General features: G+C 40.4%; 1 protein-coding gene across 7 annotated transcripts in view; it reads left to right on the top strand.

Moving 5' to 3' along the window:
• Positions 1-25,588, top strand: part of ARHGAP6 (Rho GTPase activating protein 6) — a 162,636-nt gene that overhangs the window by 37,815 nt on the left and 99,233 nt on the right. For 2 of the 7 annotated variants that reach the window (XM_035542160.2, XM_050713586.1), the window contains exon 2: positions 4,873-4,978. The exons of 3 other annotated variants lie outside the window; for them this stretch is intronic. In XM_035542160.2, the coding sequence (XP_035398053.1) occupies positions 4,880-4,978 (99 nt within the window). In that variant the 5' untranslated portion in view covers positions 4,873-4,879. Of the gene's footprint in view, positions 1-670; positions 823-4,872; positions 4,979-11,199; positions 11,310-25,588 lie in introns of those variants that run through there. 2 more of the 7 variants (XM_050713585.1, XM_050713588.1) reach the window with 2 other exon arrangements.

Raw genomic sequence — 25,588 nt, forward strand, 5'->3', positions numbered from 1 at the left:
ACATTTCAAGAGATGATTGTGAAGTCATTTTATTTTTCTCTTTTTCTTTAATCCTCTTATCCTCAACATTTAACTGTAGGAATAGTCTTGAATCTAAACAGTACCCTTTAAATTTTTTACTTGGATTTAGTATTATTGAATAATAAAAAATAATGCATGGTATTCCCAGTCGTTAGGAAACAAGCTTCAGTATTTCAAGCTGCAGTGTAACTTGTTTGCTGAAGATTCTGTTATGCATCTGCTTGGTTACTCAATAAGGATATTTATTCTAATGCATAAAACAGGTGGTAAGTGAAGTAAGCATCTTATATAGAAAAATCTTTGTATTGCTATTTGTCTATTTCAGAATAACAGGAGCTGCATGTTACTCACTGTTTGTTCTTCTGAAAGATTCAGAAGCGCTCTCTAGGAGTCCAATACTAGAAACAATAAATTCATATTCATCAACTCCATTGTGTAAAATTGTACAGATATGGCAGTTAATACGACAGTGCTGAGCAATTTGCTTCTAATTTGCTTAACTGAGAATGGGATTCAGTCCTCATGTTCTGAGTGCCTTTCAATCTGGTATATATATATGATTAATGTTGGTGAGTCACTTTTGATGGGAATTTTCTCTTTCCTAACACAACGAGATAGGGAGACTTTCCGCCCCTCCCACCACCAGTTTAAAAGCACTGCGAAAGACAGACAGAAGGAGGTAATTCTTCGGTTTTTCAGGGTTGTACCCTGTTAGAGGAAGTGCGGAGATAACCAATTCATTAACAATTGCTACATGAGTACCTGCAAACCAACTAGGACAGCTGAGACTGGGATAAAAGTGTAAGTAGTTTGTTATTCACTTGGGAAACCAACCATTCTCACTGCTTATTTAAAATCTGAATTTAGCTGGGAAGACTAGTTCAGAAGAGGAGGAAGAAGATTCGTGAAGGAAATAATCTTGAATGTGCAGGAAGGCAAGTGAATCCTGTATAGATTTCTTGTTAGAATTAGCGGAGTTCTGGAGACCTGATTATCCTTTTAAGAAGCTAGCTGGGGAGAATATAATGCTTTATGTACATAGGTTAGCTCAAAAACTTGCTATAATTGAGTCTGAAATAATGCACCCATGTCTATGTAACTTTCCCTGTAAAAAACATTTAGAAAATGTTTTTCTCTGTATCTGTATGCTTCTTTCTGCATTAGGAATATAACAGGTAGTTTGATTATAATCAGAGATTGTAAGATTTAGATTCCTTAAAATCCATCCAATGAGGCAGAATGGCTTAGAAAATATTTTTTTCCTGCTACAAAAGTATCAGCTAAAACTGACCAAAAGTATTCAGGAAGTCCAAGGGGCTTCAGTTCACGTGTATCTGGAGGCCAGGTATTCTGGGCACATAAATGTGTGGTAAATTCTCAGTGGTATTTTACAGTGTTTAAACGCTGAGCTAGTAGCCACTGATTTGACTAGGCTATAGACACCTTGCTGGCTTCTGTTTTAGAAAGCCCTGCTATACCTCTGTGTGCAGCTTTAGACTCACCTAAAATCTAAAAAGTCTGCCCAACATCACTTCTGACACCGAGTGTGGACCTCCTGAGTTAATAACCGGGTGCCTTGTGTTTTTGAGTTTCTGGGTTCATATCACCTGTGGCTTAAAGACAGCACAAGGCAGGAGCAGTTGAGGCTAACCTCTGTTAACGTGGGCAATGGTGTCAGATGACTTTTTTCATTATGGTAGTGATATTTGCTATGAATAACGTTACAGGCTAGTCAGTGACATCTAGTTGTGTATCTTCTGTCTAATACCTTTTCAACTGGTTGGTATTTCAAAACTGACTCAGCAGAAAGCATATGGGTACAATGAGTGAACATCGGGTGTCGTGACACTACTGGTAATGGTGCTTCTGCTTTGGCTTTATGTTTTTGTTAAAAACGTATGTGTGATTCATTGTATTATGGAGAAAAAAGGACATTCAATTTGTATTACTGCCAGGTTGGGAAAAAAAAATAACCCTTAGAAAAAAATTAAAGAAAAAAAGAAAAGGTGCTACCTAAAGTACAGAGTGCCAGCATTTGAAAAGGTGACTTCCATAGAAAGAATAAAGATTTGGGGATGGTTCTGTAATTTATTAATAAGAGATTTACTTCTTCCCTCCTGCCTCTGCTCTTCACAGCTCTTCAGAGCTCTGTTTGTTTTTCAGAAGTACAACAGCATGCTCACTGTGGCTGAAAAAGCATGTTTCCTGCCTGGGTTAGAGCAGAAAAAGAATGAAAGCCTTGGTACTGTACTGCTAGTGTGCTGCTTTGAACACCAAGGGAGAAAAATATTTAGGTCAAAAGATTTTATAACCTGTTTGCTAGTTGCAATGTTTGTTTTCAGTAGTCTCTGTAGTCATTTTTTCTTTTCTGAAGAAATCTATAGCTTCACAGGCTACTTAGCCTTGTTGGTTTTGAGAATGCATTTCTTACTGGAAGTCCCATACTGCAGGCAGAAGATCTCCAGGTCAAACTCCTGGCTGCCACTGAATGCACAATAAATACTAAGCACACATGCTGGTGGGTACTTGCACTTATCCATTGAGCAAGGAGAAACCGCCAGCAACCCTGCAAAGAATTGCAAAACGTTCTGTAAGGTTGCCATCTCCGAGTTCATGCAGTACAAATAGCATGGCTCTTTGAATAGCTTTTTGAAAGGCAAGACCGGAGAAAAGGTTAGGAGTGGGTAAAGAAAAACAGAGCTGTGTATGTGTGGGCAAGGAAGAGAGAGATGGTTTTTCTCCAGTGCTCTGGCTTGCCACTTCCCTCCTCTGTATTGTCCTTTCCCCATTTCCCATGGCTGTCCCTGTCGCACAGGGTTCGAAGTGCCCTTTCTGCTGCTTGCCTTGGCACGCTGCAGATCAGTGCATGGATCAGGAGGGATCAGCTGGCAATGCCACCAGGGATCGACCAGCACAGCACCACTTGTGGACTAGATTTCCACCATGGGCTACCTACCGTATTTGAATGTATAAACGCCATTGTGTAGGCTGCTGAGGCCATCCAGCTGCTCCCTAATGGCTTCTCAAGCTCGAGACCCTCAGTGTGCCTGCTTGCATTTGTTCTAGCAGGATGGCATGTGGAAAAACACACCACTTTTTCATGATGTACTCTGAGTGTAACACCTACAAATGACAGTGACAGCTACTTTCTGAATACCCTGAGTGGAACATAATGCTTTTGTTATTCTTCTGAAAAGTAATCAGAAAATAACTTAGTACATTGCCTCCTCCAAATTCCCATTTTTCTGTACAGTGGTTTGAGGCTGTGCATGGATGCCTTTGTTTTTATAGTTTACCTTTTCAAATCGTTATATCATCTGAAAACACAAAGGAAATTTCTCTGCTTTTTTTTTTTTTTCATATTGTTCTAACAACTAGATGAGGAGAGAGATTACCAAAAGGAGGCTGAGTAGCAGATCCTGTTAGACCCAACTCTGTTTTCATGAGGGCTGTTATTTCCCATGTGATGCTGAATGGGCATGAAGAACTTTTTTAGCATTCACCATGTTTGTCGAGTTCCAGTTTGTTGAATGGGCAGCTCTCCTACTGGTATTTCAAAATACTTCGTGAATTTGTGCCCGACAGAGTGATGTGGCTCTAATAGAGATCCCAGTGGGAAGAGATGAGGAAAGGAGTTTATAAATTACCACTAAGCTGTAGTCACATCTGCCAGATTTCTTAAAGCCAGCCATTACTCTATGTGGTCTTGTGAAGATACAAGTGGCTTCAGCTGATGGCGTGTGGGAGGCTTACCGAGGGGCTCAGAAGTGCCCAGGGAACTGAAGAAAGGCAGCCATAGGTGTGGTAAACAACATCTGCTTTAAGATGCCAGCATAAAACTAAGTAGAGATCAAGGCAACCAGACAGGTGAAATAGAGTTCGTTCAGCCTGAAGAAGAGAAGGCTCCGGGGAGACCTTACAGTGGCCTTCCAGTACCTAAAGGGGGCCTAGAGGAAAGCTGAGGAGGGACTCTGCCAGGGAGGGTAGTGACAGGACAAGGGGTAATGGCTTTAAACTAAAAGAGGGTAGGTTTAGATTAGGTATTAGGAAGAAATTCTTTACGTAGAGGGTGGTGAGGCCCTGGCACAGGCTGCCCAGAGAAGCTGTGGATGCCCCATCCCTGGAGGTGTTCAAGGCCAGGCTGGATGGGACTTAGAGCACCCTGGTCTGGTGGGAGGTGTCCCTGCCCATGGCAGGGGGATTGGAATTAGTAGGTCTTTAAGGTCCCTTCCAATCCAAACTATTCTATGATTTTATGAGAAAATGGTGACATTTTGTTTTTTGGTATGCCTATGCTGTCCGTAGAGTTCCACTTAAGAATCTTTGAAAATAGATTATGCTTTATAGTAAATGGTCAGTGTACAACAATTAAAGATAACTAAGTGATGCCATCTGCTGTCTCATAATCTTATTTAATACTACTTTTGATGACAGAATCGTTATCGCAAGAAGAAATGGAAACAGCCTAGGCTGATTAAAATGCCAGAGCTATGACAGTATCTGATCTGTATCAAAGTTATACAATATAAACATTGGTTGTGATTTAATACAGTGGGCTATAGCATGTCAGAAGGAAATACAGTGCTACAATCCAAGATAACTCCTCAGTGACCCTATTATCTAGAGGTTTTTGTTAGGCTTCTTTTTTGTTTGTTTGTTCTATTTCTTGTCTCTTTGAATTCTTGTGAGGAAGATGAAGGATTCTGTGGAACAGACAGTAGGTTGGAAGAACATGGCACACCATCCCATTAAAGTGTGTGTTTAGTCAAAATTTATTTGTTATGTAGTGAAATTCTTCACGTTACAACTGTATTTAGTACAACTTGTTATCCACAATGACTTTACTTTTAGGTGCTTTATGGAAAGAGTTAACCTGACCATGGACTTCAGAGAAGCTGAGAACCACATTTGTGTAAGACGTATTATTCAAAGAGAGTTCACCCGTCATCTCAAAAAGGTAGAACAGATCATAACATTTAACTATTGAATTTATACAGTGAAGTAAATTTCAAATTAAGTTTACTAAAGACTAAAATGCTCAGCCTTGAAACAGTAGTTTATTCAGAGAATGTCAAATGCTTTCTTTCTCGTGTATATATGCATTATTAGGTTGGCTGGGCTTTTAATAGCAAGAGTTTAAGACTTATTTTCTTCAAATGCAGCTACACCAAATTGCAGTTCACAGGTTACCCCTTGATGAAACAGTGAAATGCTGTAGATGATCTGAAGGTCCTGCAGTCAGCAGTGCTTAGTAGGTACAAATTGGTGCAGAACTGAAGAGGCGGATTTTGTGTTTCATGTTTAACTCTGTTTCTCTCTGTTCTTCATTTCTGTTTATAATGGTCTGCAATGAACTGAATTACAGTGATCTGTGTTTCTGGTTGTATGTTAAGAGAGAGACCACCTGTGCTTTCTTATGCTTTTACATGGTTTAATTTTCATGGTGAAACTCATCTGGTCAGTAAATACCCATTTGCAGATGTAGTACATTAGAAGTCTCCCATTCGAACATTACCATAACAGAAGCCCTGCAGCCCCTTTCCTCCCTCGTACTTGAGAGCCTATCCTCAAGGTGCACAAATGGCCAAACAAGCACAGAGTGAATTCCATTACTAACGATTCCTGAGGAAAGTCTTATCCAGCCTCCTTGCAAATCAGCAGCTCTGCGGATGAATGTAGCACAGTCCACACTGACGAGGGGAAGCTGTGGACATGTTGACATCCTCATAGCTTGCCATACCTCTTTTTTATAAACTTCTATAAGATTTCTTCCTCTGCAGACAGATTTTCTAATCTGGGGCATGAGACAGATTGAGGAATACTGAGATAGATTAAAAATATATTTATACATATATTTGCTGGTTCTTTTGATCTTTGTTTTCTAAACATTCACGTATTTACAGACTTTTCTGCACAGCTCTAAACTTCACTTAAAGGTTTCTGCCTTACTTTAAAAGCCAAAATGAAATGTGAAATTCACATTTCCATATAATCATGGGTTGGTCTTGAAAACACAGAAGCTTGAAAAAAGTTTGAGTTCACTTGAAAATGGTGAAGTGTCCATCAACCAGAAGTTGTGAGAGTATAAAATGGGGGTGCATTTACTTATATGCAAATATGCTGTTTTTAATTTAGCCCTAAGTAGGTAGGAACTGTTAAAGAACAAGTTAGGGCTTGGGGTTATCTCCAAACAAGTGAGGGGAAAAAAATAATGATTTGGGTGATATAATCTGTGAGTTTGTATTATATTTCCAGGACAAATGCTACTCTGTTGTAATTAGAGGATGGATAAAAACGTGAGGAATTCTTGTGCCTTTGGCCAGAGAAAACCTTACCTGAAAGCAGCAGTGGATTTAAAGCTCTTGTTGGAGGATGTAGAAGGAGATTTTATTCCTCGTGAAAACTCAAGGAGCTCTTGAGATGACGTTTTAAAGAAGTTGCAAAAATGTTCCAGTGTTCAAATTAGCACATTCTTCTCAGGGAATGGTGACTGGCTGTTAGCAAAAGTTTTCTGGAAATATCTAGGCTTTTAGAGAACATGTCTTCTGCCACTCCAGGCTGGCTGTGTATGAAATTGAATGGCTTTGTATCTGCAGGGTAACGCCTTACCGGGATGGGCAGACTGTTAGTGATTTTGTAAGGTGATGTAGAAAGTGGAGTGTGGATTAAAGACGTGACTGATATGAAGAAATGACCAAGAGGTGGTGAAGATAGTACAACGAAAGAATAAAAGGAAAATCAGGCTGTCAAAATTGGCTTCTTTTCAGTCTGTCTAGCAAGATTTTTTTTTATGCTATGCTAATCTTGCTGGTACCTAAGTGCTTTATAAATTCAAAATGTAACCTCAAAGGATTTCTCTTGCTCTCCCCAGTGCGGTTTTTACCTCTATGACTCTTGTTCTTTTCCAACCAAGTGCTATTTCCAGGGAAGCCAAATCATGCATTTTGAAAGTGAGCAGTGCTTCAGGGAACTCTCAGATCATCTGACGAAAACAACACAAAGACATAAGTGAATTAGTGAGAGACCTAGTAATGCAAGGAACAACGCATATGATGAGTATTCATCTTCATTGCAGCTATTACTGTTAGAGGAACAGAAGTGGTTCTGTGCCTCATTTGCTTTTTTGTTTAAATGCTAAAAGGATGGTTGCTGAAGTGCCAAAGTCTTCTAATTCTGTGTTTAAACTCAAAATTATCAGAAGTTCCCCTTAGGTTTTGAAGTGCCGTTCCATACGCCGCATCGTGCAAGGATCCTTGTTGGCATTGCTACCTCTTGTGTCTGAATTTACAGTGCCGACTCCTACATTTTAACATTGCAATGTAACTAACACCTTCCAGGAAGACAATTGAATTGAACATGCAAATATGCAAATAATATTGCAAATAAAGCTTTTTATTTTTTTAAGTGGTAATGCTCCTAGCGGAATTTTGATCTCTGAAATAAAAAAGATCATCTGTTATGGCCCTGTGTGCTAGGTGCCAAAATTCATTTTATCTGGTAATTAGCAACACAAGTGCAGTAGTAGTATTGGGCATGCTTAGAATACATACTTGGCTAAATAAGAAACTGGTCAAGACCACAAGGAAGGTCGCTGAGTCAAGAAAAGTTTTTCTCTTTTCATAGACATAAGCTATGTCCTTGGTCAGTATGATACAAGGATGTTTGATTCTACACGCAGTATTTCTCTGCACCCTGAGATGTGGATGATGAGTTCAAGGAGCCTTTTTAGGGGAAGTTCAGTGCTTGTGGGGTGGGTTGCAAATCTGGGGTAGGAATTAATTGACTAGATTTTCTCTAGTCCTTTCAGCATTGCCCTGTTTTACCTCAGCTTATTTTTGGGGTTCTATTCACTTCTCAACAAATGTTGCATTGAATTTTCTTATATGACATAAGTAAATATGGTGGTGTGATACTTCAGATCAAAATTAGGATTCAATGTATACTTGAGATGATTCACAAATTAAAAACTAAGTTCTGTATATAGTTTGTTGTCAGCTTAGAAAATAATACTGAGTTATTTCCACTCACTAGGCCAAGCACATAGAAATATTAGGCCAACATGAGCCTACTTCTGCTTTTTTTTTCTTTTAAGTGGGTCTTGCATTAAGATACCTTTTTCTGCTTGTTAGAGCAGAACTCAGGCAGCTGATTTGTTTTAAATAAAGATGGATATTCTTCTGAAGAACAAGAATGCTTTTTCCAGTTCAAAACTTTGTTTTTGCTTTTGCTTCTTGCTGGAATTTCATCACATACAGTAAAAGCACTAGCTTCTTTGAATTAAGCAAATATATTTATAGCTATAGGAACTCTACTTTCTCGTTCTCTTAAAGTGGGTGTAGTAAAAAAGAGGAAGATTTGCTGAGTGTACTGTTCTTCTTTTCTGTCCTTCCAGAAGCATGCAAACTATATCAACAGTTTAGCAGTGTATGCATGGGTGCTTCTATGAGGGGAAAAGTCAGTTGGCCGCAGCATTTAATTAATCTGTTCTGTATGTTCAGTGCTTTATAAAAACCATTAACAGTAGCTCTTTGGGGAGTATTAATTACAAGAAACTGTCTATTGATAAAATTTCACAGAATACCCCTTGGTTCGTGTGCATTGTAAAGTATTTATTAATGTCTTTAAGTCACTGCTGTTATTGCTAAATTTCCAAGCATTTAATTGTAGTTCGTATAGTCAGATCTTGATGCCATCCCACTCATTTCCTATTTGTAATGCTTTTCAGTTTACAGACTTGAATGCATGCTGTTGGAAATTAAGGCTGGAGATTGACACTGGCTGTGGTGATGCGCACTGGGGAAGAATTTAGAGCTGATTTATACTATAAACTTAAAAACAAAAAAAAAGAAAAAATAGTAGCCGAAAAACTCCTCTGTTAAATTCAGACTCATTTCTCTGTAGCTAGTTACAGTGGTGTTTTCAAGCATAATCTATTTTTTTGTTTCCTTACAGTGTCTTTTGTTCATTATTTTTCAACTTGTCAAATTTACAGCACGCTGGGAGACTGACAGAGGGGCAGATAAAAAGCATGCTGGCTATGACAGGAGAAACAGCAGGTAGATCCAGGTTGATGGTGGTTCAGCAGTTTTGCCTTGCATATCTGCCTTCATATCTACAGTAACATAACTTAAAACTTTGAGAGGAAAAGACAGTAAGAGCAGAAGAGAGTTAGTTTTTACAGACTTTAAGACGTTTGATAATGTTGAGTACATGGTAATTTATAATTTAACACTATAAATTGGAAGTGGCTCTCGCTATGATATGGTCTGATGGCAACAGCACCATGGTACGGTGTGTGTACAGACTGTCTGCACGTTCTGCTTGAAGCACCACAGCGTCTGTAAAGTCCCAGCCCATCGCCTGATAAATCTTCCCAGAGCGTCGTAGTTACGTCAGGTCTGTGAAGGCTCGCTGGCAGAACGGAGTTCGAGATTGTTGCTGACCCAAGGGTCTTACAGGAAGTTTTGAGTCCCCAAATGTGGGAACAGAACCTGCAAGACTGTAAACTTGGCCGCAGAGAAGAAGTGACCACATCCATTAAAATATAAGATAATGTATCTCCTACACACTGAAAAAACAAAACTGCAAAACCAGACTATGTAAAAGCATTATCTAGTATGTCTAAAAACAGTGCTGTATGTGTTTCTCCTTCTATTTTAAGATTATTTAACATAAAATGATGTTATCTAACTCCACGTGCCTCTGCTGAGGGAATGTTGTTCCGAGCACACAGAACATGCACGCCGACTTGAAAGGATAAACACCTTTTCTTTGCCTTTTTCTCTGGAAAGTAGATGCAAGGAAGAGAGAGCATGATTTCCCTTGCTGCCTTTTACCTCTTTCCTGGATCAAGCATGTGTCATAAAGAAACAAGCAAAAACAATTTTTTATTAGAACAAACTGGGTTGTGGGGAAGAGGGTGATCTAAAGCCCTGAAGAAATCTCAGGTTCTGAAACCTTTTGCCACTTTGCATCACAAATACTCTTAGTGCTCAGAATTTGGGCTCTGTGAAAGCCACCTGGAAACCTGATGGTGTTCCTTCTCAGTTAAGCCTTGTAATGTGGTGGCCGCCTTTAGGGGCTGCCTGGGAATGAATCTCCTTGCTGGAATCCAGGAGGTTGAGGCTGGATGAAGAATTTTTGGTAAATGACACGGTTCCTACTTTTCCAGTTTCCCTGGCACCTGGCAAGGGCAGAGAAGCTACTCCTGGACAACTAGGCAGTTCTTCTAAGAAGAATCTTCTTCTGGTTACTGGTCATCAGTTAACAAGTTGATTTGTGAGTTTGTTCAGATGCTGAGCCCACATAAATGTTTTACTAAGCACGTTTAGGGAACTGTTGTAAGAGCACATTTCCTTGAGCTCAGTGTGTTTCTAAAACTGACTGTCATGTAGTTTAATCAGTCCAGAAAGCCCACTACTGTAGTAAATTTTCACCTGACATATTCTATCAAGGTAAAATCCCTCCTCCTCCCCTCCCTACTTCCCTCTCCAACCCCCCTCCCCCTGATTTATCTTTAAAAAGCTTATACGTGGACACAGAGACACAAAACAAATGTACATCTGAGTCATTTAAAGTTCACATTTTCCAATATCAGTAGTAGGCTGGTTGATTATTTCTCGTTCAGTTACAGCTTGCCAGGAAGGCTGTCTTCCTGACCTCCCAGGTGAGGCCCTTGGTGGTCTGTAACAGACACGTGGTGGGACAGGCAGATAGCTTGGCAGGCAGCCGGGTGCCCACCAGCTCCAAGACCTCACCAGAAGGATGAGCAGCTTCCCCTCTTGGTTGCATGCCTATGTGGCTGGTCGTCCTTCCTCCTGTTGTCTCTGAACACTTGTTACAGCTTCTCTTCCTTCCAGAGATGTATTTCGCTTCTGATGAGTTTGTTTCCCTTTTCTGGGTGAAAAGAAAGAAGAAGGAAAAAAGAAAAAAAAAAAAAAAAGGTGTGTGTGTGTAAGTTTAGGAGTGTTCCTGATTTATGTGTGTATGTATGTGTTCATCCCTTCAGCACTGTGAAAGGTGAGTTATGAAATGCAATAGCTTTTTAGACAATCTGATACAGTGAAGGAGATAACCCTTCTCACAAATTTTACCCTTTTATAACCAGACAGCATGAAAGCCTTTTATTAAACGGGGCTGCTTATCAAAGCTAAGTGGGGTTGGAAGTCACTTACGACTGTCACTTTCTGGGTACTCAGGAACCTCTTGGAACTGACTTTGTGCTAGCATGGAAAACTGAACTGAAATGACAGTAATCATCCAATTTTGAGTGGGACAGGAAAGCAATGGTAGGTGATATCGGCTGGGCATATGAGTAAAACACTTTCCTTCTTTTCCCTGCAAGCTTTGCTTGTCATGCTGACTGCTCCAGCCTCGCTCTTTTCCTGTACCCTCCCATCTGCTCAGCTGTGTCCAGCTGTTGTTTCCTTTCTTGTACTTAAGTGTGCTCTTACTCTGTGGGGTGTTTACAGACAGGCCAGACCCCGTTGCAGGGGCTCTGCTGGTATCTATGCCTGTGAGAATTGGTCGTGTTTAGACAGGAAATTTAGCTCAACTATATTATAGCTAGGCTAACGTGACACTGAACCTGCCTGCTTCATGGCTTGTGGGATTAGTGTGCTGCACATAGGAACTCGTGTGTCTCCATCCAGATGTGAAAAATGCTCTAAAATTTTATTCCTTACAGCAGAAATTGTTATTATTGTTATTACTATTATTGCTAAGTGTCTGTACAACCCGCTTGTAATGACCCTTATCCATGACAGTAATGCAAATGGTGACTGTAACTTTAATAACAATTGAAACATGAAAGAGCAGTAGATGCCAAGAACAGCTAAGACTCCGGAGGGGAACAGGGAATGACAAGAAAAATATTATTATTTTAAGCATTCACAGATGTATTTTGTATAACATGCTGTATATGCATATAGGTATGTATGTGTATACATACACAGCTATAGTTTCACAAAGGAACAAGTTTTTGTAATGATCATATTAACTGTGAGTTAATCCAATGTCAATCTGGGGAGACTTGATTACAGACAAGCAACTAAAATAATAGCAGCTTTGCTTAAGTTTTTAAAATAATATTATTTCTGGAAATAAGCTTGTTGCTCTTTTCTCACAAGCAGCTATTTTTCTGGTGCTCTGGTGCTTATCTGTGTGTGTGTGTTGGGGAGATAGAGCAATATACATGCATCTGACTAGTAAGATTTCATTGAATGTTATTTACAATATATCCCTTTTGACGTTTATTTGTAAGAAAAGGCAGAGCTTATTATGTATCAGAGTTTCACAGTGAATTTAAGACTGGTGTTATTATTAAGGGCATTTAATGAAGTGATTTCCTCTCTGAACTCCAGAAGATTCCTTCCCAGCACCAAGCTTAGTGTGTGTTGTGTTTGTGAGTGCATAAATGAGTAGGAGGCCACAGTGACATCATAGCCTGATGCTAATTGATGTTACCTTTGTCTTTTCAGATTCTTTTATGGGGTTTTCTGCTGTATGAGCAGTATGTTTCCATGACAGTAAGAAAATGAAGGCATTCATTCCTCTATGGGTACTCTATACCTACTGATATGGGGGGCACCAGCATTTTGCTTGTGGGATGGGAACACGTCTAGCTGTAGGACAGGACAGATGCTGAGATGGCCTTATATTTTGTGTCCTGGTGCTCAGGTACGCTCCCGTGCACTGACTTGGCCAGATGTGCGCTGCTGACTTGATGGGGACAGCTGGCATTTTGGCAGGTGGGCTTTGTTTGCATCACTGGGAAGGGACTGTGAAGCCCTCAGTAAATAGAGTGGCAGAAAAAAATGGCAAATAATGCAGACAAATAGTTAGGCAGGCCAGATCCAAGCTGTTGTAGCTTGAGCTTCTCTGTTCATAAGTGTGGTGTTGCAAACATGGGCAGATCTATAAATAGATGTCATGGTATAACTGAACCTATAGTCAGCCCTCTTTCTTCCCACAATACAAAACTAAATTTGACTGGGGAAATTCTCTGTTGATTAGGACTGGTATTCTGGGAACTGATGCTATACTTGCATTATGGCCATAGCTCTGAGCTGGATTCCTTGCTCCAGAGAGAAGGAAATGACTTACTTCACTGTTACTGTTCTTGAGTTCTTAATAAATATTCAAGATCTTGGAATCTCATACTGATTTCTTTCATCATGTTGGATTAAAATGGGATTATACAGATAAGTAGGAAATAAAGGTTATTTTAATACTGGAAGTTACAGTACACAATATTGATACATGTTTCTAGATCTTAACAGCATTTGATATCTGCAGCAGAACATCTGTCAGTTTTCATATACATTCTACTCTGCTTGCTACAACAGAAATTCTTTCTTTGGATTAAAGTTATCTTTGTTACTATAACTATTTTCAATCTAGTGAGGTTCGTTTTTTGTTCATTCCTTTTTAATGAACTACCTCTGAAGGAGATGAAGTAGGAGCTGTTTGTGCAATTGCAGTGCATCACCTTTAAGGAGCAGCAGCTCTTCATAAAAATGGAGAGAATACAAATCCAAAGAACAAAAGAAAATAAAAAATCCTTCTTTCTCAAGAAAATGACTTTCCTTGCTGTTTTGGTAGGATTATAGGTGATCATGTACTAAGCTTTCATATTTCCTTGATTTACCTGAAGCTGTTTACTCCTCTACTCTTCTTTAGGAGTGAACAATGTTGCAAAGCATTGTTGGTTAGGAATTAAAAAAAAAAAAAAGAGAGAGAGAGAAAAGTGTGATACCACATGCATGACTCATTATGCTTTTTCTGGGGACAAGGAACTTCTATATCCTGGTACTTACTCAGAAGTAGCCACCCTACAAGGGTTAGACAGTTGACTGTTTTGTTTTTTTTTTTCTCCTCCTATCAGGCCATATGCACTCACGCTTCCTGTCTAAGGAAACGGGTATAAACTTTCTCTCTCCCTTACTCCCTGAATTCTTTTTGTTTTTGGTTTGGTTTGGTTTAGTTGTGTGGTTTTTTTTGTTTGTTTGTTTTTGTTGTAGTTGTTGCTATTCTTTTTTTCACATGGAAAAGGAGCTGAGTTTCTAGTGGAAAAGGAGGTGAATTTCTAGCAATCAGCTCCAGGAGAGGGACGTGTCAGGGAAAGGGATTATTTGGTATGTAGTTAAAGCAGAACTCAGGATAAAACATTGTTAGATACTTGTGTGTTCAAAAAACAGGTTAACCTTATGATTTATGGGCAGACAGATAATGTCTCACAAATTAAAAATCCAAAGTTATAAAAACCATTGAAGAAGTATTTTAGTAGCTCTCTCTGTAACTAGGTTAGTTCCTCTTCCATGTTTTGTAATTTCTGTCTTTCAGATGTCACCATATATATATGTGGTAAAACTTTGGTGAACTATGTGATGAACATGTGTCCCTTTGCAAAAAAAAAAAAAAAACAAAAACAAAAACAAAATACTGTACTATTTGATGAAACAGAGTTACTTGTTTCAAAATGGTGATATTGTATAACAAAACGCAAGAATTCTGACTGAATAAGTGATACCAAAGGTGAGATAACCTTACAAGAGAAAATATTAATGGAGCAGCAAAAATTGGTAATACAACTCAATTCAGTGCAATACAAGTAAGCTGGGGGGGAGGGGCTCTTTGTCAGGGAGCGTAATGATAGGAGAAGGTGAAATGGTTTTGAACTAAAAGAAGGTAGATTTTGATTGGATATTAGGAAGAAGTTCTTCACTCAGAGGGCAGTGAGGCCCTGGCACAGGTTGCCCAGAGAAGCTGTGGATGCCCCATCCCTGGAGGTGTTCAAGGCCAGGCTGGATGGGGCTTTGGGAAGCCTGGTCTGGTGGGAGGTGTCCCTGCCCATGGCAGGGGGGTTGGAAATAGATGGTCTTTAAGGCCCCTTCCAACCCAAACCATTCTATGATTTTATGATAAAATCCTCCTGGAGCTGCAGGAGAACTGAATCTTGAGCGTATGTGCAAGCAGTCCGTGAGCAACACTCTGCTGACAGTTATTTCTCCCAAACACGTGCAAGCTGAGTCAAAGACAAATCAAGGTGGAAATTGAATATGAAAGCAGAAGGGATCCAGGTGGTACCAGCCCATATATCATCCTGGCGTAGAAGGTGCACATTGTGAATCCTGCTGGAACAGCTTAATACCTGCCTACAGCTTTGTGTGACCTACGCCTCACGGCTGCCATAGAGAAACACCATAGTGCACAGCGTGGTGCTGCCATTTCTCCTTTAATGTAGATGAATGAGATGACTCGAATCAGTTGAAGGACACAGCATGGATGTTAAATAATGGATAGCTCAACTATGATTTGCCAGCTGTGAAGCAGTGATGAATTTCTAGGGTCAATAATTTCTTAATGCAGTCTGCCAACATCTGTGAAAACATGCCTGCATATGGTGTCATGGGTATTTTTCATGTTTAGGATGGAGATCCTCAGCGAGATACTCAGCTGATCTCAACTGGCAAATTGATGCAATGGAATTGCTTAGCTTTGCTTTGCTGTTAAGCATGGTGCATGTTAAGAAGGTCCTGATCTGCTACACATTTTTTGGCTGCAAGTCCCACAGTGTGAGTTTGGGAACCTTTGGGCAACTTGTAGCAGCTCTTGCGTATAACTCTGGAGGTTGTTTTTTTCAGTCCTAAGTCTGACAGTCAGTATTTTAATGTGGCTGTGGACTACTGTGTATTTCTTAATTCTGTGTAGATCTGTAGATGCTATGTGGTAGTAAAAAGCAAATTATATCCCACACTTCCTTTAGGAGCATTCATTAGCATAGCAGCCTGAGTCCTTGTCATGTAAGTTCATGGATCTGGGTCAATTATGGGGTACCATAGAAATAAGGGATGTGATGAAAGATAGTCAGTGGCTGTAGAAACATGAATGGAAGACCAAACACAGGGAAATGAACTAGATTCGAGAGTCTACTCAGCCACAAGATGCAAAAGAGAGAGACCAGAAGAAGAAATGGGATATGGGAATAGGCCAACAGTCTGCAAAGGCCAGCAAAAAAGTGGCAGCTAGTCTGGGATTTCTGACAGAAAGATCAGCCACCAAATACCTGCTTTTGGATATTGCTCTTGAGGGCAGAACTGGGAGTGAATAATGACCTCCCTCAGGGATCTTAATCTAATTGTAGCAAATAATCATTTTTAACTTGTGGAACAGATGAATTTGAACACTTGCAGTTCAAACTGGTGGCTGTGTGTCCCTGGTCCAAAGAGTCAAGTGACCTTGTTTGTGCTGTGTAGCTGGACCACTAAGCAGCTGTTTCCACTGTAAACACTCAAATAAAACTGGTTTGAGGGTATGCTTGTGCATATCACTCCGTTATTAACTTTGTACGAACACACACTCTAAACCTCCTCCATGGGTGCCTAAATGCTTTCTGCTAGCGGAGGCAGAACAAACACATTGTACATATATTTTCTCTGTTCGTTTTTGCCCTGCCAGAGAGACAGGCTGGTTGGCAGAAAGGCGTGAAGGTGGTACCCCCAGCACAGAGGGAATGAACTGCAAGGAGATGTGGCTGGGTAGCTGGGGCCCTTCCAGCAGAACCATCAGCAACTTTGTGTGCAACCATTAACCCCCTAGATTACAACATACTTCACGGTAAAATTAAGATGATAAAACTACTATGGTAGGAAGAGGCAAGCACATCTAAGTCTGATTGTTTTAAAAGAGTGGAGTTTGTACGTATTCTTGAATACAATCTGTGCAGTATTATGTTGCTCTCTTTTCTAGACGGCAATTAAAAATAATCATCCCATTAGTTAAGGGAACAGATTTGTTTGATTTGTGTTTCTGGTTTTCGAAATATTAGGCAGCAAAATGGTTTTAAGTCAATTTCTGGTTAGAAACAGAATGGAACTGCCAGGGATAGATGGAGGGTAGGAAGGACCTCTCTTTTACTGTACAAACATCCTACTCTGGCTACCGGCCTTGAGCATGTAAGAGCTGCCAAGGGTCTTTGATTATCGTTAATACTGGCAAGCTGCACGAAGGGAGGAATATATTTTCACTTTCTCATGAGATATTCTTCAATAGTGTGTGCCTTGTTCTGTTTCTGACAGAGCTTTCTCAAGGGCTCTCTTTGTGCCAATGATTTCCCATCTTTTGTTGGTTTGTAGCCTACTCAAATGTGTCCAGTGGAGAAGAATCTCAGCCTGCTGAGAGAAGGCTTGTTCTTCCTCACTGGATCCCCCAGGGGTAGCTGAGTGGCAGTGGTTGTGGAGAGCGGTTGTTACTTTTGGTGTTGTTGCAGGGAAAAAAAAACATAAAAAGTTATTTTAAAGAATTTTAAGTGAATGAAGGTGTCAGAAAAGATTATGTTGAGTTCAACTCATAAACCTGCAGACACCCAGCCTGGGTTTACCAGGGCACAGTGTGAGTAGGGTGCCAATGGGGAGGTTCACAGCTCAAAGCATGGCCGTACCCAGTGCTGCATGGGTTTCCCAGATGGGACAAACACAGCATAAGGTCATGTTGGGATTTCAGGTAATTCTCTCCACCTGAAGCTTACATTGACATGAAAGCCCCATGCAGGATTTGTCAGCTTGTCAGAGAGCAGCTTTCTTTTTAAGCGGTGTGGAAGCACCAGAAATGGTGTCCTTCAAGCAGGCGAGAGCTGTGTTACGCATGTGTTTTTTGAGCAGCTCTGTTTCTTGGAGGAAGAGGAGCGTGGTTTGACAGTTGCCAGAGCAACTAATGCTTTTTTAATGGACAGCAAGGATAAGCGATGGTATAAAGACCACGTAACTGGTGCACCTTCCCCTGGCTCCTGCCAATTTTCCAGTATATTAAAACAGTAATAATTTATGCATTCAGCTGAAAAATGGCTCTTCGTTTGCCTAGCTCAGCTGCATTTGTGAGACTGTGATCTTTATGGAGACAGCAAAGAAGAAACTATTTACACACCAGACGGCAAGGATTCAAGCGTCTCTGACAAGTATACTTTGCAAGGGAAAAATGCATTCCTCACTCTGCCTCCAGAAATGCTCTTGGGTGTGGAAGTTGCTGGGCCAAGCCTCATTTATCTCAGAGGTTGATGTCTTCTGTTTGTCTCCTTTCCCTTCTCCCATGAGTATTTTTTTTTTTTTTGCAAATTTTCCAAACAGTTTTTGCTTACTGTGTAATTACTGTTTATGTAGTAAGGCAGGTGGATGGCAATGAAGCCTAGTGCAGGACAGGCGTTCTGCTAGCCCACGGCAGTGCTGCAGAGCCAGCTGCTGGGAAGTCGGTATGGGGATGTCCTCAGATAACTGGTGCTCGGGGTGAGAGCTCAACCGTCATAGTATCTGAGACCCAGCTGACTGCTGACTTCAGTGAGGAGCGATACCAGAGCAGAAAGGACAAATCGCATCCCACAGTATACAAACACTTGCTTTAAGGTACAGAGAGGTAGATTAACCAGAGCTTTCATCCACCAGTTTAAGGTTAGGTATTTAGATTTAGTGGTGGTTTCTGTAGGGCTTGTTATTAGTGAAATCTGTAGGCATTTTACAGCTGAATTCCAGGGGAAGAGGGTTTGGCTAATACTGAGCATTTTTTGAAATCTCCCTGAAGTTTTAGAATGCAAAGGCTCGTGTTTATGGGACTTTGCCTCCTCTGGAGTTCTCTGTAAAAATCAGCATTAATTACTTCAAGGTTGAGCTAAGGTTACCAATTTTGATTAAAGATTAAGTATTAAACCATTAAGCATGTTTATAAAATGAAACATAAATATAAACAATTGCAGAAATCTTAAATATAAGGTTACACAATTTTCACACCACTCTTAGAGCCCTGTTTTCACAAATCAAACATGCTTTCCTAGCTCTTTAAAAGTAAGTTTTATGTTGCAGCTCCTGGTTTTGTAGGTTTGAATCTTGCCTTTCATTTTGCAGTTAAAAAAAAAAAAAATTACCTTAGATGCAATGCATGACAATTTTAAACTGTGCACTTACTAAAAATTATGACCAAAATAAGACCAGGTTTTCCAGTGAATGACACTGAGTTATTTAACTGGAATAAGTTCACTGCTCTTGAGTAGAGAAGCAGAGCATGAAGCGTGCACATTTTTTTGCACAGATGAGAAAGTAATAAATGTTTGCTAACAATTTTATGCTTTTTAAAACTCAGTAGATGACTAGTTACTACCTTCTTGCCATTTAGTAAGCCATTTTCTGGGCTTGTGTGATTTCTGAAGAGGAAGAAGTGAAAATCTTTCTCAGATACCCTAAGCAGAAAGAATGGAAATATTTGTAGGAAAGGGAATATTGGCAGGAAGCCCTCTCTTTAGATACTTGTGTGTTAGTGACCAGTATTTATTCCAAAAGAAATTTACAACATTTGGCATGTGCAACACGATCCTCTTCTTCCCCCATAGCTTCTTGCCCATTTTTCCTTTCTTCCTACAGTCCTCTCCTCCTGCATCCTTTCCCAGTTGTTAACTTATCTCCTTTCTTTCTATAACTCATGCACATACCCAGTGACACAACCCCACCTCCAAATATCTTATGCTCACTCTTCCAGGCTGTCTGTGGGTCACCCTCCTGAAAGATGCTCCTTTACATGTCACCCTCTTTTCCTTAGTAATATGGACCTGCTGTCATCTCTGTTATGTTACAAAATAAAAATAATAAAAAAAAAAATGTTGCACTCTTGATTCTGTGTGCTAACTCTTGATTCTGTGTGCTATTGCAACTGCTGCCCACCTCCCTTTTTATTTTCATGTTGAATTTATTGACTCAGCTACCCAGTGTTATTTTTCTTCAGTTCTGTCTGGACTTCTTCCAGACTGGCTGTCATCCCTGCCACTGCATCTTAAATGCTCTAAACCAGCGTCCCATGCCTGCCAAATAGCATTGCGGTATTAGAGGGACACCAGGAGAACTTCTTGTTCTTGATCAGTGTGCATTGTTTCTGTTCTTTAAATCATGTAAAGTGGAAATATTTCAGTGCCACTGAATTCTTTGTAGATGAAAGGAAGATACTTGATTTCCTAGGAAACAGATATGGGTACTTGTGACACGAAGAACTACATATAACAAAAAATGGGGCATATAAAATATATTGCAGTTACTGAGATAATGTGATGGTCAGGGAATAATTACATACCCAGTATGCAAACCTCTGATGCCTTTGAAGGTATGGTATCTCTCCTTATAGTAACCTGTGTTTCATGTAAACCTCCTGCTTACTACTGCAGATTATGCTCTGCTGTGGGAAAGCAGGCAGGTATTTAGGTGATTTTTTTTTTAAAACTGGATGCACTGTTGCTCTTTGATACAATTCTTGGGCTTCTGATTCTTGGGCATTCAGTTTGGATGTGTTAACACTGAAGGAGGCTGTAGCTGTGCAGTATGCATTTGTAAATGACCTGAACAGCTGAACTTTTTGAGATTTACTGAGTTATTGGAATGTTATAATGTCTTATTTAGTCAGCAACTTTTGATTTTTCTTTAGGTAAATATGATGAAGTTTCTCACCTGAAGAAATGTTGGTATCATTTGAAAGCAAGAGGGAGATGCTTGTAGCTCATCATACTCATCAGTCATCACTGGCATCAGTAAGAAATTTAGGAAGGCTGACACAAAACTATATGTGAGGATATGCAGGTTGATCTTATCCAGCTAAATTTAGTGATCTAGGCTGAAGCTAATTAAAAGTATTTTGGGCATGGATATTAAATATGCATTTTGTCTTAGGAAACATGAAGGAAAAGCACTATTTTCCTTTTTTTTTTCCCCCCGATCAAATATGACAGGAAGTCATTTGCAGTTGTCTTGGACATGAATTCATTCTAAATGGCTAGAAATAGCTACTATGAAGTATTTTCAAAGAAACCCTAAACCAAAGATTTTTCTGTTTTCGTGCTAATATAATTACAGACCAAAGGATTTGAAATGTAGCTTAGTTTGTGATTGATAGTATTTTATTGTCAAAATCAGCACTTCTGTCTTCAACATTATTAAAGACAGAAAACTGTCCTTTTGGAAATATAACAGTAGGTGATGGGCCCTATTGGAGAATGATTCTCTGGTTCTTCAATGAAAACAGGTGCTCAGCTGTAATAGAAGGCTTCATATGCAAAATTCTCCATACACACTAAGTGTAGCTGGCAAAATTGAAAATGTGTCTTTGAAAATGAAGCTGGCCTGGCTGGTGCTTGGCTTATACTAATGATAGGATAGCTTTTAGCTCCGGTGTTTTGAAGTGTATGTTAGCACTTGACTTCTTTTGCCTATGTTACAGAAAGACACTTGAGGCACCATTGCATGTTATAAGGCAAAAGGAAAATCAGAAAATCCTATTCAGTTTGTGCTGGTTTAACTCACAGTTAACATGTCTGTATAATTCCTCTGGTAGAGATTTATAACTGTAGGCAGGACTGGTTTTCCTTGCTATGGTTTCATGTTAACACATCCTTAAATGCTCAGATTTACTTGAAAGGGTAAAAAGGTTGTTATATTAAAAAAAAAAAAAAGAAGAAAAGAAAGAAAAGGAGAAAAGGAAAAAAAAAGTGCTTATTTAGCTGGGTCTTTTACCTAGGGAGTGAGCTTATCTCGAGGCAAGGCTGCAGCAAGGAGGACGTGCCTTCCTCGAGGGCATCCCCTGCAGCTTCCCTGCTGCTCGGGGCTGCTGCCGGAGACGGCTGGGCAGTGCCTGGTACATGGGAATTTCGCGTGGGATGCAGGAGCACAGCACTGTATCACCTCTGTATGGCCCCTGGAGCAAGCCCTTATGTAGCGTGTGAAGCCTGGCAAGTCAATGAGCAAGCTGTAGCCTGACGTAAGGGTGCAGTCACGGAGCGAGCCACAGATAAGGGGTGGCTGAGATACGTTGACTTTTGTTATCAAGTAATTGATGCTCTGTGAGAAGGAGTTGTTTCTGAATTCATTGAATCAGCTGTGGTCACGGCCTGAGAGTGAATGGTTGGAAAGCTCCAGCCCTGTTTGGACCAGCTAAAGTAATGCTTGTTATCCAGGACCTAGTCCAGTATAGGGAGAACTGTGGAGCATTATCTCTGTTGCCTAATGTCTGCCTGCGATAACTATTGGTGATGTGAGACCTCCAAAAAAAGATGTTCTGGTAGTCTTCTAAGACAGGCATTCAGCTCTTTAAAGTAACAAGCTCTCTTTGATATGTGATACCCCTGAGCATGAAATGCAAGTCCAACCTTGGAACTGAAAGGTCTGCCAAATTTCTTAACCCAAATACATTTGGAGAACTTTCAGTGAGGCCTACCCTTCTTTTCAAAGTCTTTATGTGATCTATATTGCCAGGAATACTGATAGTCCCATGTGATATCAGAAGGGGGTGTATTTAATGTAATGACAGCGCTTGTGTAGGGGCTATTACTTCTTTACAGTAGTGCCTGTTTACGTTTACAGGTCTGACACGTCTTTCATCCTGATTTGTGTTTCTTCTGCTTCTCGTGTGTTGCAGCTAAGCAGTGGGTTTCCTTGCTCACCGCTACAGCAGAGGCCAGACAGCAGCTGTCTGGTGTGCGCACGTGAAGGCAGTGAAAACATCTTCTGCAGTTCTTAGAAGCTGTGCAGCCGAGTTAGTGCCCTGTTTATCCACCCCTATGTTTGAGTGTATGTAAAATCTCTGTTGGAAAAATTGTGTGTTTACACTCGTTCCCTGGAAATTCATCTATTAACAAAACCAAATAGACCAAAGTAGGAAGAAGAGGAGCATCAACAACTGTTCTTTTAGATCTCACTGATAAAACAAACCCACCTTCTGCCTTTGCCAAGGAGCATCTCTATTAGCAAAACCAAATTGCGATGCCTTTTCATGATACTCATTTTTCAAAAAATAGTTATTATTACTGTATCACTGCTTTGGACTCATGATGGATGCAGGTGATAATTTCTTCTGAGGTAAAAATCAGACAGTAAGAGAGCATAGGAGCTCTTAACTTCTGGGGGTGTCTGGACTGCCAGAGCATTATTCTTTGCTGCCTGTCTGCAGAATGACAGGAGGCTGAAGAAAAGCTTTTGCCCCTTGCAGTGAGGTTAGTCCTCGCAGAGGTTTGGGCAAAAGCTGATTCAAGGCCTCCTTGTTTCTGAAGCTGAGCAGTTGGGTTGTTGAGAGCGCAAGTTCCCTCAACAAAAGCTGTCATCCTTGTCTGGGGGAACGGGGTATGGGAGATACAAGGTTCAAAGGCTTGTTTTTCTCTTCCTGGGATGTACAACACAGAGCACCTCCACATGGAAATAAAAGCAGTTTTGTAACGCTGTTGTAACAAGATGCCTGCATCAGTGTGTTTGTTGTATTTTTGAACGATAATAGTATGTGCTTCACGGTGATGGCAAACCCGCCTGATTTCTTTGGCTTATCTTTAAACCAAATTAAATCGTACCATTTGTTGATGGTTAAACTCTGCTAATACGTATATGTGAAATCAATTTAGGGCAGAATCTGGAGTGTTTTTCTGGTGGTGAAGTCTGCAGCAGCTTTCACCTACTAAGATTTTACAGCTAGATAAAAACACAGTGCCAGTCACTTTGCCATTACATTTCAGCTGTCTGTTGAGACCAGATCTCAGAAACAGACAGCTAAGCTGCAGCTGGAAATAAGATGAATGTGGGCAGGCTGGGGGAAAGTCAAACTGAAAAACAGCAGTTAAAAACACAGAATCATTGAACCTGGAGAGTACCTCCAAGATCATCAAGCCTAACCACCAACCTGACCAACCAAGTCTCATCGCTGCACCATGTCCCTTAGTGCCATGTCCATACATCTCCTAAATACCTCTAGGGATGGGGCACCACTGCCCTGGGCAGCCTATTCCAGCGCTAGACCAGCGTGGTCAGGTGTGGAGGCAGGCTGAGCTGTGATTATGAAGAAAATCTTGATTTCCTATGGATGTTGGCAATCTAGAGGCACATCAACATAGTCCCAGCACACAAGAGGGTGAGAATGTTGCTTCTGGGCCCCCAAGGCAAGTCTCTGTGCCCCATGGTCTTACTGGCTTAAGACTTCAGTCACTTGTGGATTGTCCACCTCATGCTGTAGCTGTGCTCGCAGGGATGTACTAACAGAAGATGTTTACCCATAGAGATGTAGTGCTGTAATGCCTGTATCTGTTATCTTATGGTATTAGCTAGGTTATCAGATTTGCAAACTGATTGGCAGGTTGACTGTAGTGGTAGCAGGGGTAACGGGTTTTCTTGAATGCTACCCTGAACATGCAGAATCATGGATGGCTTCGTAGGGCATGCTCAGGCACGTTGGTCTTGACTGTTCCTTTGGGTGCTTTCAACAGACTCTAGTACAAAACAAATGTTAAGTCCCATCATCACGGAGTTGCCCTAGACCTGTTTTGTGTCCCAGAGTTCACTTTTCGAGTTCAGCATGCGTGAGATTTCCCTTGAAACGTCAGTCACCTCAGGTTTTGTCCTGTGTAAGTTGTGAAGCGTTCTCCTTTTTTTGCTTGGACTGAGAAGCGCAGAGGTTCTGGGCGCCTTCCAAACTTTTTGAAGTGGCTTTTTCCACTGTCAGGCGGGGTCTGGCTCAGAGTCAACTGCATTTTCCTGGTTCTCACCCTTCCCTTTCAGGCAGACAGATGACCTGCCTTAAGGGATCAACCTTTCTTGGAAGGTGAAATTAAGCACATCAATTAAATGCTGACCGTAAACATTATCTGCCTACGTACCTATGAACTTATTAATCCCATGTTAGCACTCCCCGGTGCAGTGTTTATTGATCAGTTAATTAGTATTTGCACAGTGCTTTGAAGAGGACAGTGATGTGTACGTTTCTGTTATCATTATAGATTAGTATATTACACCAAGCCAGAAACATTGCAGAGATAATTTATCCATATCCTATTGAGAGAGGTGTATGTTTATTAAGAGAGCTCAATGAGGCATTGAATGCATCTATTACGGTTCAGAAAGGGAAAAATTTGATAACCGTGTGGGAGTTTTAGTAGACACATTTTTCCCTGCACTAAGGAGGAACGAAGATATTAATTTACTTGTCTCCCTCTATCCGTAGGTTGTAACATCAGCTAACTTTTCCTTCTCCTCTTCTCCAAAAGACTCATCTCTCATGTTGCTTCATGAGTGCTTGAGTGCCATCAGTTTTATCTTACCTGAGTATTCATGAAACAGGATAAAGGAAGACAAACTTTAAGTAGTTGGATCCATCCTGGCCTGTTCAGAAAATAAATAAGTACCTTGTCTGCAAAATATAATCAAGGAGAGCTTGGCGCATACTACTTAAGCATTCATCAAAGTTGGAGGTGCAAGTCCGCTCTTTCTTTCTGGTCCTTGCTTTTCATGTTTCTGATCTTTTCTGTCTACTTCATTTAGTCTTCTTTACTATTAATTTTTTTTCCTGGTGTCATGCATAACTTGGTCTGAGATCATATTTTGCATAATTAGATGTGAGAGAAAACGTGATCTGCTAATAACAGCATGTTTTTTCATTGTGGTATGTGCATATCCATTAACTTAAGGAGAAACTGACTTGGGCCTAATATAACACTTGTTACACAGACATGAAATTAAAAGACTAAGTCATGTGAAAACAGAAGTCTGTGTCTAGAAATCTTCGTGGTCCTGGC

The sequence above is a fragment of the Cygnus atratus genome, chromosome 1 (assembly GCF_013377495.2).
Source record: "Cygnus atratus isolate AKBS03 ecotype Queensland, Australia chromosome 1, CAtr_DNAZoo_HiC_assembly, whole genome shotgun sequence".
Classification (NCBI taxonomy): Eukaryota; Metazoa; Chordata; class Aves; order Anseriformes; family Anatidae; genus Cygnus; species Cygnus atratus.